Genomic DNA, 15,302 nt, shown 5'->3' on the forward strand with positions numbered 1-15,302 from the left:
TTATATTCAAGTGACTTGCCCTGTCAGTGTTGTTAGAATTATTCTTAATAGTTCCTTAATTAGATTGTTGTTTACTGTTTATTTGTCTGAGTTGGTAGTTCCTTGTTTGGATATTGTTTGCTACTTGATTGTTGGTCTAATATAAATTTTGGTTTTAATATCTGCTTATCTGGGTATTGATTGCTGGCAAGAAGTTGCTTTGGTCTTGGGTGTGAACAACTAATTCACATACTTATAAGGTTGAAAAATGCCGATTGCAATTATTATACAATCTTTGTGATTATCCTGCCTTTAACAATATCTAAGTTGCTCAGAATTTATTTGCTTATTTAAGGAACTTACATAGCCATCAAATTCATATAGCAATCTATTCTGCACAAGATATAAAATTGCTAATATAAGATAACAATGATGAGAAACAGCTTTTTGTTTTAGCTACTTTATGCTCCAGTTACCTTTTTGGAAAGCTTACATTGTGGGCAAAAATTGTTTTCAGGAAGTAGCACCAAATTTTGCTACTTTTTTTTCTCCTTTTGAGTATGTATAAATTGCCTGTGACAATTTAGCATGTGATATGATCACATGCTAAATACATTACCAGGTATTCTAGTAGAAAAAAAATACGCTGTCATTTTTACTTATTCAGGCTTATCACTACTTTACCTCCTGGGAATCCATTTCCTCATTATGTTATTAGGTAAAAGTTTAGTGATTCCATTCATTTTAGTCATGGCTATACAAAAGAATTTCTTGTTAGACTGCCTCTTCCAACACACTGACACATTCAATTATCTTTTCTCCATACTTCAATCAAATGTGTCTTTCTTTTACTAAAGCAACTGTATGCCCTTGGTTAAAAAGCTATTTCTGTCTTCATATGTATAACATTACTTCCAATCAGTTGAATGCTGAGCTAACCACTTATACTTCCTTGCACTTTAAATATAAACATACTGGAGGATGAATAAAGTTGTGGCATATATATGCATATATATATATTCCATTAAATGTTAAATATCAATTATGAGTAGCATAAGAACCTGTAACTCAAAGCAAAGTGATGATCAACATGATATAACAACATCAAACAAAGCTTGAAATTATTTTCATTAGTTATATCCCATACTGTATATTAAATTTAGCTTTCATTTTTATAGATAAGCTGTTTTTGAGTCTTCTTTCATCATGTATAAATTGAGCAGTTGTACACAAAATAGCTGTTGATAAAATAGCTGATCTTCTTTATTCTCCTTCCCCTTATTCAGATAATTTTATAATTGTATGTAATTTCTATAATTTATAAAATAGATTTTGAAGTGATAAATGGACATTGCTACCATTTTAGATTTGTTTAGTTTATTTCTACAGTTTTATGCCCATTAAAATGTGCAAATATAAAATTCTGCAGAAAAACAAAAAGAAAAATATTGACAAGTTGCAGGCAAAAACACCATATAAAAGAACATTGGATTCAGCAAGAAGTATATAGATTAATTTGCAATATGTCATCTTATCAATAAATATAAATACATATCAGAAAAACACTTCATAAAAATAATAATTTAATCAAAATAAGATTGTTGTGTGGTTTATTTTATCAAAGAATATTGTGCACTAGTCTTAGGAAATGGGTAATAGTTATGAGTTAATCTAAAGTTCTTATAAAGAATTCCTGCATAAGAAGCTATGATAATGGAATAAAATCCACTTTCTTGTAAACTTTCAGAGCAGAGAAATATACAAATGATGTCATATAACATTTTGTCATGCCATCTCCACTGTTGAAGTGGAGGGGGCTGTAAAATTTTTAGTTAGTATATGTGAGATTTTTTTTCGCTTAATGCATTACCAAGAGGCACCACATGATTGATTTTATCCTTGTTAGAGTCATCAAACATAGATAGCCAGATAGTATTCTATGTATTTTAAATTTTATACTGGAAGTTCCACAAACATGTTTCTATATATCCAGGTATTGGCACTCAGTGGTTTTCAGGAAGGGAAATATAGAAACTATTAGAACAGTATATACAGTCTATCATCCTTAAGCTCTCAAACCAAGAGGTAGAGACACATGAATGACATCTGAAAACACAATACCCAAACATTGACTATACCTTACATAACATAGAATCTCAAAATTAGTTCCAAATTTTAGAGCTCACTTTTAATCACTTGAAATCCATTTATCCATTTATCCAGGAATACTTGAGGAATAGTTTGAGATTCTTTAAGAATTTAGTCAAGCAATGATTAAAAAATAGTTGAACAGAGAGACATTTAAACATTATTTTCTTTCAAGTACATCAGCCCAATTGATAAAATATTATTCATTTTGTACCAGGAGGCAATGGGATTGAAAATGCCACTGGGATATGAAGTTTCATAAAAAGCCTATTATTAATGAATCAATGTTTCCGTATAACAAGAAGGTTGTAAGTCACACTGCTAGAGAGAAGTTCCCTCAGGGGGGCTCCAGCACGGGTCCGAAAGCTTGGAGGGCTAAGTCTCTGGTCCTGGTGACTCACCCAGATTGGATCTTAACTCAACATTAGCCTTATAATTACAAGCTCATTAATAGTTATAAAACTGAGTAAAGATTGCTTAAATTTTGCAAATATTTGTCAGCTGTGTCAAATTATTAAACCAATATAAATCTCAATCTTGCATCACAGACAAAATCAATAATAAGAGATTTATTAGGAAAAGAATACTATTGATCATTACATTGTTTATTTTGCTACTTTTTCAAAGGTTAAAATTTTAAAAAAGCTTGAACAGTGTATAATGAATAAATAAATCAGAAATTTTAATTTGATTAGTCCAATTATGAATTGTGGTATAACATATATACATTGTACAATGTCCAAACGATTTTTTAGATCAATAGATACTAACCAAGATTAATTAAACTAAAAAAATATTAAATCTCTCAAGAAAGATGAAAATGGTTAGTAAATAGTTACCACTTGCTTGAGAATGTTTTAATTTTTTCTCAGTAAATCATTTTCACAATAGGAACGTATGGATAGATTGATCTTGTAGCTTTTATGCCAAAAATCCTGTAGTATGTCTTATGCAATTTAAAATGGATACAACTCTATGCTAAATCAATATTAGTCAAAAGCATAAATTGGCTTTGGAAATAAAATGCAAGATGCTGTCAGTCAAACTTGTTGCAGCATATAAAATTATTTTTCTGACTTTAGACCTATTGGACAAGCAACAAGTCAAAATTGCCTGTCCATGCATCTTAAACAAAATCTTCCTGGTTATTTTGTCTTCCTTTAGCTGCACTTTGTAAACTATTTTTTTTTTTAAAAAAAAAAAACAGGGACATTGTGAGGTACAAAAGAATTAACATTTACTTGATGACACCTAATCAAAGAATCAAATGTTTGTGTTTTTTACCCACCTTTCTGAGAATAAAACTAGAAATCAAGAGAACTAACATTGGATTAGATAAAACTGGCATTCTTTTCTAAGATTATTGTGAAAGTCACAATCCATAATTGGACTAATCAAATTAAAATTTCTGAGATTAATTTATTCAGTATACACTGGTGAAGTTTTTCATAATTTTAAAGTTTTAAAAATAGATAATTATGTTATATCATTTTGCTAATCACTTATGTGTCTCCCAAGATACCTATATGCAGGGCTTTTTTTGTCACAGAATGCCCAGAATGGAGTTCTGGCATCTTTTTTGGATGGAACCTTGTAGGGTAGGCAAGACTGGTTGTATGACGTGTGAGTTCCGGCACCTTTTTTTTTTTTTTACAAAAAAAGCACTGTCTATATGACAAGATAGTTGAGTATTTCATTCTGTAATTGTTTATATAATATATTTTCTGTAAGTGTTTAGAATATACTTTAATGTTTTATTTGAATAGCAGGCAGCATATTATTTTACCAAATGTTGGAAACTGAACATTACATACATTATGATCAAAAGTGCAATTCACTTGTGAGTAAACTTACCAGGAATAATGAATATTTTTTATTATGATTAAAGTTTAAGAATGTTTGAGGAATGCTGAATTATATTCTTTTAATTACAATAGTAAAAATAATAATCCTTCACATGTCGAAGCTTTCCAAATTTAAAAATGGAAATTTGCATTATAAACATATTTTAGAATTAATTGACATGGTTCAGAATTATCAAAGCAACCACAAGTAAAGATTAAGTGTTTTTTGTTTCTTTTTCCTGCTTAATAAACCAACTTTCAAGGTTAACCATTTCTTGGGTCCCATAAAATGGCGAAGTCCTAGAAAATGGTGCTCTAAAGGTAGGACTTTGTTTTTCCTCTATGCCAACAAGGAGCTGTTTTTGCTGCCAAAGCTGGTTCTTTGGCAGCTTGCTTCCCAGATTTGAACTAGAGTAAGTAGGAATGACCCATGATAACCTTTGGAGACCCACAGACTTGATTGGGGATGGTTCCAGTTCTTGGTAAAAGCAGCTGGAGTGGCTGGGTCACCATCTTTTTTTTTTGCAGCTGCTTGTATTTTTAGGTGGTGCCTTCTGTTTTTAACATCACTTTTAAAAGCCTAATTGTTAATAGTCTGGCTGAATGCTGACTTGCTTCATGCCCCTTTGCTTGCTTACAATTGTAAACTTTTATTTGTTTTATTTCAGTGGTTTATAATAATTTCTCTTTTGTCACAAGAAAGCCAGAGGTGTGTGGCTTCTTTTTCTTTTCTTTTTCTTTTTCTTCTTTGTAGTGAAAGGGACTCAATCTGATCTATGGTGGATTGTTATTTTTAAGATTTTGCATTTTATTAGTTTTTCTAAAAGAACTCTATTTTTTTGCTTTGTTTTTTTTCTTTTCCATCCACTCTGTTGTGAAAATTTTTAGTTCAGCTTTATTATGCCTCCTTTGTTGTGGTATATCCATTTTCTTTGTCATTGGAAGGGAAGTGTTTACACTTTGCTGTAAAAACTGGACAAGAGCAAAGCAACAATAAATTAAGGACTTTGAATATTGTATACTTTATATATATATATTACAATGCCCTCAAAATAGCGACATAAAAGAGAGTTGGGCCTCAGATTATTTTAATGTTAAAGTCTTCTTGGAAAAATTGACTATTTTTTTGCCGACTCATAAGTTTTAAATGAAAAAATGGGTAAAAGGTTTATGAATTTGTAATAAATACATTGTTACACAATGTCATTGTGCTTCTGAAATTATAAGACTTTTCTTTGGTGATAATCTTTCAAGAAATGACCATTTTGTGATTTGTCTGATTATTAATGACTACATACACTTTTTTGTTTAGCTAATTTATTTTTATGCTTCTTTTCAGTGGGAAGAAATAAGTGGTGTTGATGAGAACTATACTCCAATCAGAACTTACCAAGTCTGCAATGTCATGGACCACAGTCAAAACAATTGGTTAAGGACAAATTGGATACCACGAAATTCTGCTCAGAAAATTTATGTGGAACTCAAATTTACTCTGAGGGATTGTAACAGTATCCCTTTGGTTCTGGGCACCTGTAAGGAAACTTTTAATTTGTATTATATGGAATCTGATGATGACCATTCTGTCAAGTTCAGAGAACACCAGTTTACAAAGATTGATACCATTGCTGCCGATGAGAGCTTCACTCAGATGGATCTTGGGGATCGGATTCTTAAGCTCAATACAGAAGTTCGTGAAGTAGGACCTGTGAGCAGGAAAGGATTTTATTTGGCTTTTCAAGATGTGGGTGCATGTGTGGCCTTAGTGTCAGTGCGAGTGTACTTCAAAAAATGCCCTTTTACTATAAAGAACCTGGCCATGTTTCCAGATACAATACCTATGGATTCCCAGTCACTGGTGGAAGTGCGAGGCTCTTGTGTTAATCATTCCAAAGAGGAAGACCCACCCAAGATGTACTGCAGTACCGAAGGAGAATGGCTAGTACCCATAGGGAAGTGCTTGTGTAATGCCGGCTATGAAGAAAGAGGCTACGCCTGCCAAGGTAATGGTAACATGATGATTTAAACTTTTTTTCAACAGGAACACTACTACTTCAGGCGGTAAGGGAAGCAATGGTCCAGAAACAGGCTGGGCCATCATGAGCAAAATATTTCTCTCTAGTACACCCAAACTATTACATGCCTTGAAAAAGAGAGCAAAAGCATTGCTTGTTATATTTGCTATACTTGAGAAGTAGTATAGTGGGGATTCAGTTTCAGAAAACCATGAATGAAGAGAGGTTCGGACCAGTCTATGCTTTGGGACCTTTAATTTCAACACTGAAATTAAGGCACTAAAAATTTTCAGTGAGTGATACTTGAGCTTCTTGGTTTTAAAAGCAGGTGAAAAGACGAGCATATTGTGCAGTGTTACACAAATTAGTTTAGCCTTTTGCTGGAGTATTTAAGGCACCAGGCTAGAAACCAGTAGACCCGGCATTCTAATCCCACCTAATGCACAAAGCCACTTAGTAACCTTTGGTCAGTCTCTCTTTCTCACAGCCAAAGGAATGAGGCAATAGTAAATCATTTCTGAAAAACTGTGCCAAGAAAACTGCAAGGACTTATCCAGTTAGTTGCCAGGAGTCAAAAATGTATTCAAAAGCATGTATAAACAAACAAACAAATAAATAAATATTATCCCAGAATAAAATTCCTACCTCTGTTTCTGGAACATATTTTCCCCCTTTTATGTACTTTTCTTTTAGACCTATTTACCAAGTATTTTTTTTTCTTTTCTATTTTTTTCTTTAAAGTATTTATTTGTTTCCTGTTTGAGGCATTAAATCCAACAGTCATTTGGCATTAAATTACATCAGTCATTTCCCCTTTTCTTAAGGATGCTCATCTCCAAAAAATATTTCCTGGGACTCTAATTCCCTGTGGTGCAGAGCATTTTCTGCTAATGCACCAGTTTATAGATGCAGCTTATTTAATATTGTGATTATGCTTTTTTGTTTTTGTTCTGTTTCTGCAAAAACATAGATGAAGAAGCTTATTATTTTGTTAATCTTCAGTGAAACGGAGTAAAAATTTTAAATAGAATCATTTAAACCTTAAAATTAATGTAAAAAGAAACAATTTATATTTGATATCTAGATATGCAGTATATTTATTTATATATAAACTTATATTTTAGCACAGATCTTATATTTTATATAAAATATATTGCTGTTTGTGTCTGTGTTCTTAAAATGAAGTTGGGTGATTTCAGTTTGCTTTTAATCTAGATTATGTATGGGATAGGCATGAAAGAAGTTTTTAACTAGTGCTAAGGACACTAGAAGTTCTCCAGCATTGTTGGTGTCAATTCTTATTTGTAAAATAAAAATATTTCAAAAATTATTTGAAAGGATAATAGAGTTTGTGGGAAGTTTTTAAGAGAGGACCTGAGTTTTCTTGCACTTGTTTAGATTATTAAAGAGTAGATATCTTTTCTTTAAATCAAATTTCCAGCAGGCTGAAGGTTCCCACATTTCCCAAGAGAAAAGATCATAAAAACAACTTCCATTGGTTTTTTTTTCTCTAGTGGAATCGTGCTTTTGAATCATTACTGAAGAAAGAAAGTAATTATATAGAAATTTAAAGAATGCTTTTATCCAGTGCATATATTCAAATGCTCAACTTCTACCATTTGCTATTTGTCCATCCAAGAATGAGACTCTTTGAAAAGAAAAACTGATAAAATTCATACTTCCATATGAGCAGTCCAGTACGCATCAGATTCTCATGCCTTAAATTTACATTTAAGAAATTATTCTATTTATACAAATGGTAGTTCATTCCAGTTAGATTTTAAAATGAAATCTGAAGATTGGGAATAGGAAAAGCTACAGAACTTGCTTGAATAAGTATTATATATATTTTTAAATTTTTCAGTTTCAGGATCCAAAGGTAGATGAAGACACATGATTTGAATTTTTTTGAATTTTTTTCTCACTGGGATTTATATTAAAATCTCCTGCCATCAAAAAAGACTAATTGTAAGGAAAAAGTAAAGTTTTGATAAGGCAGTCTCACTGAAAGTAACTACTTTGTTTAAGCATTAATTTATTTAAAATGTCAGCACAAATTAAGACAGATAGATATTGTCTTATATGTTTATATTACTGGAAGAATCCTATTTTCAGACATTGTATGTACGTGTCACGCTTGCAGATATGAGTCAGGAAAATTATGCATTTTTAAAAATTTATTTTTATTAAGAAAATGTATATGGCTGTCATCTCACTCTTGGTGATTCCAAGCAGCTTGCAAGGAAAAAAACCCAGTACAGAAACCAATAACCCTGACTCCATTAAATATAAAGACAAAACCAGATTCTGATCCTGCGGTAATTTTTTGCATCTAGTTACATTCTCTTGTTTGCTTTGATTACCATCCCATTTTTTTCATCAAGGAGAGTAATATAGTAATATAATAGTAGCAAAAGTGACAAGATATTCAATATGCTTTTATTTATACTATTACTACTACTACTACTACTACTACTACTACTAATAATAATAATAATAATAATAAAGTTGGAAGGTCATCTAGTTCAACCCCCTGCTCAGGCAGGAACCCTATACCATTTCAGACAAATGGCTGTCCAGTCTCAAAAACTTCCAGTGTTGGAGCATTCACAACTTCTAGTTGCAGGTTGTTCCACTGATTAATTGTTCTAACTGTCAGAAAATTTCTCCTTAATTGCCTTCAGGAACCAATGGATGGAAACTAATCAAAGAGAGAAGCAACTAGAATTTTACCTACAATATCCTGCTGTCCTGACAACTTTTGTCAAAGCCCAAATTTGTCAAATATTTCCACCAAAGTGTAATTTAAGTGTCTCTTTAAAAGCAGTTAGTAATCCAACCCCACACTGTTATTGACATCAGTAATCCAGCAGGAACTGAAAGTTTAAAACTCTGTGCACACTTTCTTTCTTTCTTCCTTCCTTCCTTCCTTCCTTCCTTCCTTCCTTCCTTCCTTCCTTCCTTCCTTTAGAATTTTGTGAATTAAATTTGAATTTCTGGATGCAGATCAGGAATCGGTAGATACACAATCATCTGACTAATATATGAAAATTATCACAAGACAGTACTATTATGTACTTAGGAAAAATGAAAAAAAAAACTGAAAAAATGGCATTAAATCTTACATACATTATTCATGTATTTCCTTGACAGAGAACAACATTTGTAAAATCTGAATTTCTATTAACAGTTTTAATAACGTTTATGTAATTTCAAATAAGTTACTAAAAAATCTGAACACTATGAAAAAATGTGGAAAAAAAAGGAATATAAGATTCAAATTACACTATAATGTCTTCATGGCTTAATGAAATCAGCATTTCAGATCCCTTTTGAAAATTGTGCTTAATCCAAATTGAAGACATAGGGTAAACATAAAACTCATTCTGAAATTTGTGTAACACAAATTTAGAATATTACATTTTTTATATCCTGCTTATTTTTCAAGAACATTTAATTTGGATTTATAACAGTCTGCTCAAGCAACATCATTGGCATGTTATGTTTAAAAATAAACTCTGGGGGTTTGTTCCTGGTTTTACAGATGACAACCTAATTTGTACAGATATCAAAGATCTGACATAAATATATGCCTTTTGGGATAAGCTATTATTAATTGGTTCAGTCTTCATTCAGTTCCAACCCAGTCTGGAAATGTAATATACAGTATCTGTGTTATAAAATGTTATTCGCTTTTTAGAATAAAGATAACTGCTAGATTCATTTTGCTTGTAAAAATCTTCCAAGAATTTGGAGTTTGTTAGCAGTTCACAGAGAAACACCTTTACTACAGACAATTTAAAACATATACGATTACAACATTGAAGTAACATATTGAATGTTGGTTCCAGAACTATTTAAAAGTCTATCTAACTGTCAGATGTTAAAAACAGAGCAAGTAATGGGAATTTATCTATATTACCGAATCAACAGAGATAGTTTTATAATTGTTTATTTTAGGGGAAATAGAAAATTCCTGTAGATTCAAGATAGCATCATTTACAAAAGAAGGCATATGTTTTCTGAAAGACATATATTTTGAATAAACATGTCAAAAGAATTTAAAGAAATAGGTGGATTATCTTAAAAATCAGTTTAATCAATCATGGTATTCAACTATACAATGTAGCTTAAGAAAATAGCAATAGCACTTAAATCATCACTCTAAGCCAGGGGTGTCAAACTGCTGGCCCATGGGCTGGCCGCATCACCAGGAAACCACGCCCACCCTACTGCCGGCAATGGAGAAAAAGATCTGATACGTTGCGCATCATCACGTGATGTCGCGAGTTTGACATGTCTGCTCTAAGCGGTTTACAGAGTTAACATATTGCCCCCAACAATCTGGATTCTCATTTTACCATCCTTGAAAGGGTGGAAGGCTGAGTCAACCTTGAGCCGGTTTAGTTAATATTCCTATTGGACAATTAGCAAAATTCTCTTCAGAGTGCTAAATGGTAATTTCTTTATTATTTATTTATTTGTATCCCATTTTTATATTTTTACAAATAACTCAAGGTAGAGAACATATTCAACATACCTTCCTCTTCCTATTTTGCCCACAACAACAACCCTGTGAAGTGGGTTGTCCTGAGAGAGAGAGTGTGACTGACCTAAGTCACCTAGCGGGCTTTCATGGCAAAGTCGGTACTTGAACTATACATTTAATTAATGTATTACATTATATTATATCACATTATATGCAATGGTGTTTTCAAAGCTAAATAAGCTGAAACATTGGTAAAGATAAAATAAAAGTTTTGAAATAATCTTACCTTACTAGGATTTTGATTATTATTTCTATATCTGGTTTTTACTTATATTTGATAATAAAGAAAATTAACTCTTTATAAAAATATCCCTATTGCAGCTAGGAATAAAAAGAAATTGTGTTACTAATTTTAATAGTGTTAGTTTTTATCATGCTTATTTTAATGTGTATATATCCCCAAACAATACATGAATGAGTAGTAGGTATGAATTGTAATATTGTTTTTCAAGGGAAGACATTTATCTAGATTTATAATTGGCTTTCATAGATGGTTTGATCTCATTGTGAATTATTGGAATACTTTCTACAAAACCAGATGCAGCATCAGTAAATGCCTTCTCATTTATACAGCAGAAACATCCATAAAGGCATGAAACCCAAGTGAATTTTTATACCTATCCCCCATTTAAATTGTTCATTTATAGAAACTATTCTCATTTGTTTATTTAAAATATATACATTATGCCTGTGATATAGTACCTGCATAACTATGATTCTCTGACTGGTTGTTTCTTCTGTTATATTTATGCTTAGAGCTAATAGGTGGCTTATTAGTTGAAGGATGAAATATATAATTTTTGATAAAGAACTATTTTATAAATCGGTATGTTCTGATGATCAGTGAATATGGAGTAAAATTATGAGTTACTTCATTTTGAAGTGAAGTGCTTTATATGCTCATCTACATGGCTATAGCCTGAAACAGCTTTTAAAGATACTGTGTCAATTGCAGAAAAATGTGACTTCTTTATTAATTGGAAGAGCATGTGTTGCTCATGTTCTCATGCATTGGAAAACACAACTTTTTAAAGTGCTTTCCATACTCCTAATCATTATTATATCTATGTTTTAATAATAATTGGGGCCTAAGAATATAGATATGATTTTTTTTTTGCATTTGTGAAGCCCTTCTTCAGTTATGATTGCAACAAATTGGTAATACTGTTTTATAACCGTTTTGAGATTTTAAAATAATTCAGAGTGAGTTTCAAAAATAAAGAATAATAATGATGGTTGTGTTGATGATGATGATGATGATGGTTATAATTCTCACCTAAAATTCTCAATGTTAGCATTATGGTCCTGTGCATTTTGCATCATCACCTTCCTTTTTCCATAGGTTTGTGTGCTTCCCAATAAAAATATTGTCTATTCCAGAGGTCACCAATGTTTCCGGGCTTGCAGACCGGAGGGAAGGAGAGCAGCTTCAAAATTGGTGCGCATGCGCATGCGTGCACACACAGGGCCATGCATGCTGGCGTGGCACTAACAGTCCTGTTCACATGTGTGGCATGCGCTGGTGCTGTGTGTATGCCTGAATGGCCGTACCCTGCCCACGGCGGCTAACGACCCTGTTCATGCATGCACAAATGGGTTGTGGACACCCACCCCGCACTAGCAGCCCTGTTTGCGCCCATGCACATGCACAAATGGGGGCGGGAGCGCTAGCGTGAGTGGGGGAAATGGACACCCACATGTGCACACACTAGCCAGCCATTTCCACGGCCTGCTGGCCAAGAGCCCAGGGCCTGCTCTCAGGCCGCAGCCCATAGGTTGGGACCCCTGGTCTATTCTGTTGTAAATAAAACACTTTGTCATTAATGAAATGAACTTAAATGAATCTGTCAGATAATTCATTTATCAGATTTTTTGATAAAAGAATTTATAGTCAGTATATCCATAAATATCTCAAACATCTGATGTTTTGCAAAGCTGTCAATTTGAACATGATATTGTTACCAATTATTGCCAAATAGTTTTTGAAACATTTCTTCAAAACTTTTTCTTTTTTTTTGTTTTATATATTATTTACTTTGTAGTTCTATATTTGTCTACAAGTAGAAATTACAAGTTTAAAAAGAAAAGACTGATATGAATACAGAGCTAGTACCTATGAAAGCTATGAGTTATGAGCCATGGAAGTAAGATCATAAAACCATGTTGTTTCTGGTTGGTTAGAAACAAGTCAACATGTATACAAACAGATTTAAGAGGGTGGTCATATTAGTTTTTCAGACTTGGCATAAGGAATAATCACGATCTTTCATTTGAAAATTAAATATAAATTTGTGGAATCGTTGGTGCTCCCTGAGTTTGATTGTTTGCAGATGTTTCATTACCCAACAAGATATCATTATTGCTGGCGACTGGGACTGTGGTTGCTCTATGGTTATATATAGTAGTTGCACTGCCAGTGTTGGTGAGGGTGTACTTGGTACTTGCTTGATTAGGGTTTTTTTTTTAATTGTTAATTCCAACTTAGCTGACTGTTGGCTGCTGAAAAGGACAATATAAACCTGTCCACAGGGTTCTCTATGTATTTTGGAATTCAGTTTGTACTGTATATTTTTTAAACTAGCATGGAATTGTATTTTCCTGATTATTTATTGTATATTCTTTCACATATATTTTCAAAAGTTTTTTTTTCATATTTTTATATATGATACAGATCAAAAAACCCATTTATAAAATGAAAGTTTTCAAAATACATTTCTTGGAGGGATGTCAATGTTTTTTTAAAAAAAATCTCACAAAAGTAAATATAATTAATCCTAGTGAGAGAAAATAAGTGTTTTTCTTACAACAGATCTCATCAACATTAATATTCTAACGTAATTTCAATACAATTTAGATTGATTTAAATTAGAGAGTTTTAAAACTTGGCAACTCTAGTAATCAAAGCTACCAAAAGTCAGCTGGACCTAAGACTAGCTGAAGCTTGGATGTGATAAATCAGTGGGGTGGGACTCAGAATGTATTTTTTGGAGATCCCATTGCCATCAGCATATTGGAAATTAAAGTAGAGCAAGATTCAATTAAGATGCACCTTTGCCTGGACTAAATTTGAGTATAGCCAGATGTAGTTCTTGCGTGCCTATTATTTCAGTAGTTCTTTCCGAAGTCTGCCTGTTCGTTTTGGCTAGCGAAGAAAATTGTCAACACATTTTTGTGTTTGGTTGAACAACGCCTTTTAGTTCAAGAAATAATTTTTTGATTAAAAAGATTGCCTCTTTTATTTTTCCTAGTACTGCCTAGACTGCAGTATTGAACATAGAGGTTCCACGTAGAACTTACCTGGAAATTACTTCCGGGTATTCAGTTCAGAGATACACTGTTCATGAGCCCCAAGTCCATCAAAACAGAATTAGAATTGAGGGTGGAAATGTATTAAGTGTGAAAAAAGTAGAATTGCTGTATTCAAAACCAAACTGAAACTATATTCATCACTTCTTTGTAATGAGATGTAACATCGATTACAACAATAATCATTTCTAAAAGGTCAGTACAACTGTTTGGCTTGCTGTCTTAATACCAGACATGTCTATTCTCCAAATTCTTTCATAATTAGGGATTACTGTGTAGCATATCAGTTATTTAACACCGAGGAAGCGTACCATCAGATTTAAGACATCACTGCAAGAAAGACATTATTACATCCTGATAGTAAGAGATTTAATAAAAATAGATTGAAATAAAATAATTTATCTTTGACAAGATATTACATGCTGTGAGACGATAATATATGGTACAATCCAAATTAAAATTATGCTAAAATTCCTTAAAGGCATTTCCTCTCTTAATTGATGAAAGAAATACGTTACAATTACATTGTATCTGATGCTCTGCCTTCTCTATTTTTTATACCATATTGTTTTGAACTAATTACATTTGTTACTAATGAAAATTATTAGCTTGCAAAAAGTTTCTAGATTTCCCTAGTTTTCTGAAGATACATAAGAAATTTGCCTAGCATGTTTGCAAAATAACAGGGTAAATCACTTCGAATATTTTTCCCAGTAGTATACTCTCAGATTTTTTTTCAGCATTCTCCAATTTGTATATTTCAAATTCTTCTAACATTTCTTGAACTGGATTGGGTTAGTCAGCAAATCATTCCTTGTGAATATTTCTTTAAATGTAATTCCACCTCACCTCTGTCCTAACTTTAAAGGTTTAGAAGGTGCCTTGATATTAATTTTCAGAACATATGGATTTTGTCATTTAACAAATATTTCAAGATATTAGGAAAGGTGTTCAGGGATTATACAACTAAGAAGGTAAGAGAAAAAAATCTTGACTGTATATTTTGTAATACTCCTCCCTGCAAGGCCTAATGTTCATTTAATACTTTTTTTAAAAATGATATTTTTGAACCCTCTTCACACTTGACATGAAACAATGGTATATAACATATTTTATGAACAGGTTGACTACTCCTGAAGTAATGTTGCAGTGGTATTAAGATGTAAAAAAAGATATCAAAAAAGATAATTTCTGGTTATGGTCAATTTTGCATAGGACTTATATGATCTACTTATATTATCGTATTAATGCAATTGGCATATGCACAAAGTATTAGGTTGACAAGACATTGTGATATGATTTTGAATTTGTGTTTTCATTTCTTCTTTTTTTTTAGTTTTGTTAAGAAAGAAGTTAGGTATTTGCTGGTGTTTACTTTTAATCTAGCTAGTATCTGTAGATTCATGAATGAGAAGACTTTTCCCATGGCATCCAAGCATGTAAATATATATTACCTCAAACTAT

The 15,302-nt window shown here is 32.2% G+C and overlaps 1 protein-coding gene across 4 annotated transcripts in view; it reads left to right on the forward strand.

Moving 5' to 3' along the window:
* Positions 1-15,302, forward strand: part of EPHA3 (EPH receptor A3) — a 231,882-nt gene that overhangs the window by 90,293 nt on the left and 126,287 nt on the right. For all 4 annotated transcript variants that reach the window (XM_039345858.1, XM_039345856.1, XM_039345857.1 and 1 more), the window contains exon 3: positions 5,311-5,971. In XM_039345858.1, the coding sequence (XP_039201792.1) occupies positions 5,311-5,971 (661 nt within the window). The remainder of the gene's footprint in view (positions 1-5,310; positions 5,972-15,302) is intronic.

Source organism: Crotalus tigris, unplaced genomic scaffold, assembly GCF_016545835.1.
Source record: "Crotalus tigris isolate CLP2741 ecotype Arizona unplaced genomic scaffold, ASM1654583v1 scf7180000017980.1470182205:1502881, whole genome shotgun sequence".
Classification (NCBI taxonomy): Eukaryota; Metazoa; Chordata; class Lepidosauria; order Squamata; family Viperidae; genus Crotalus; species Crotalus tigris.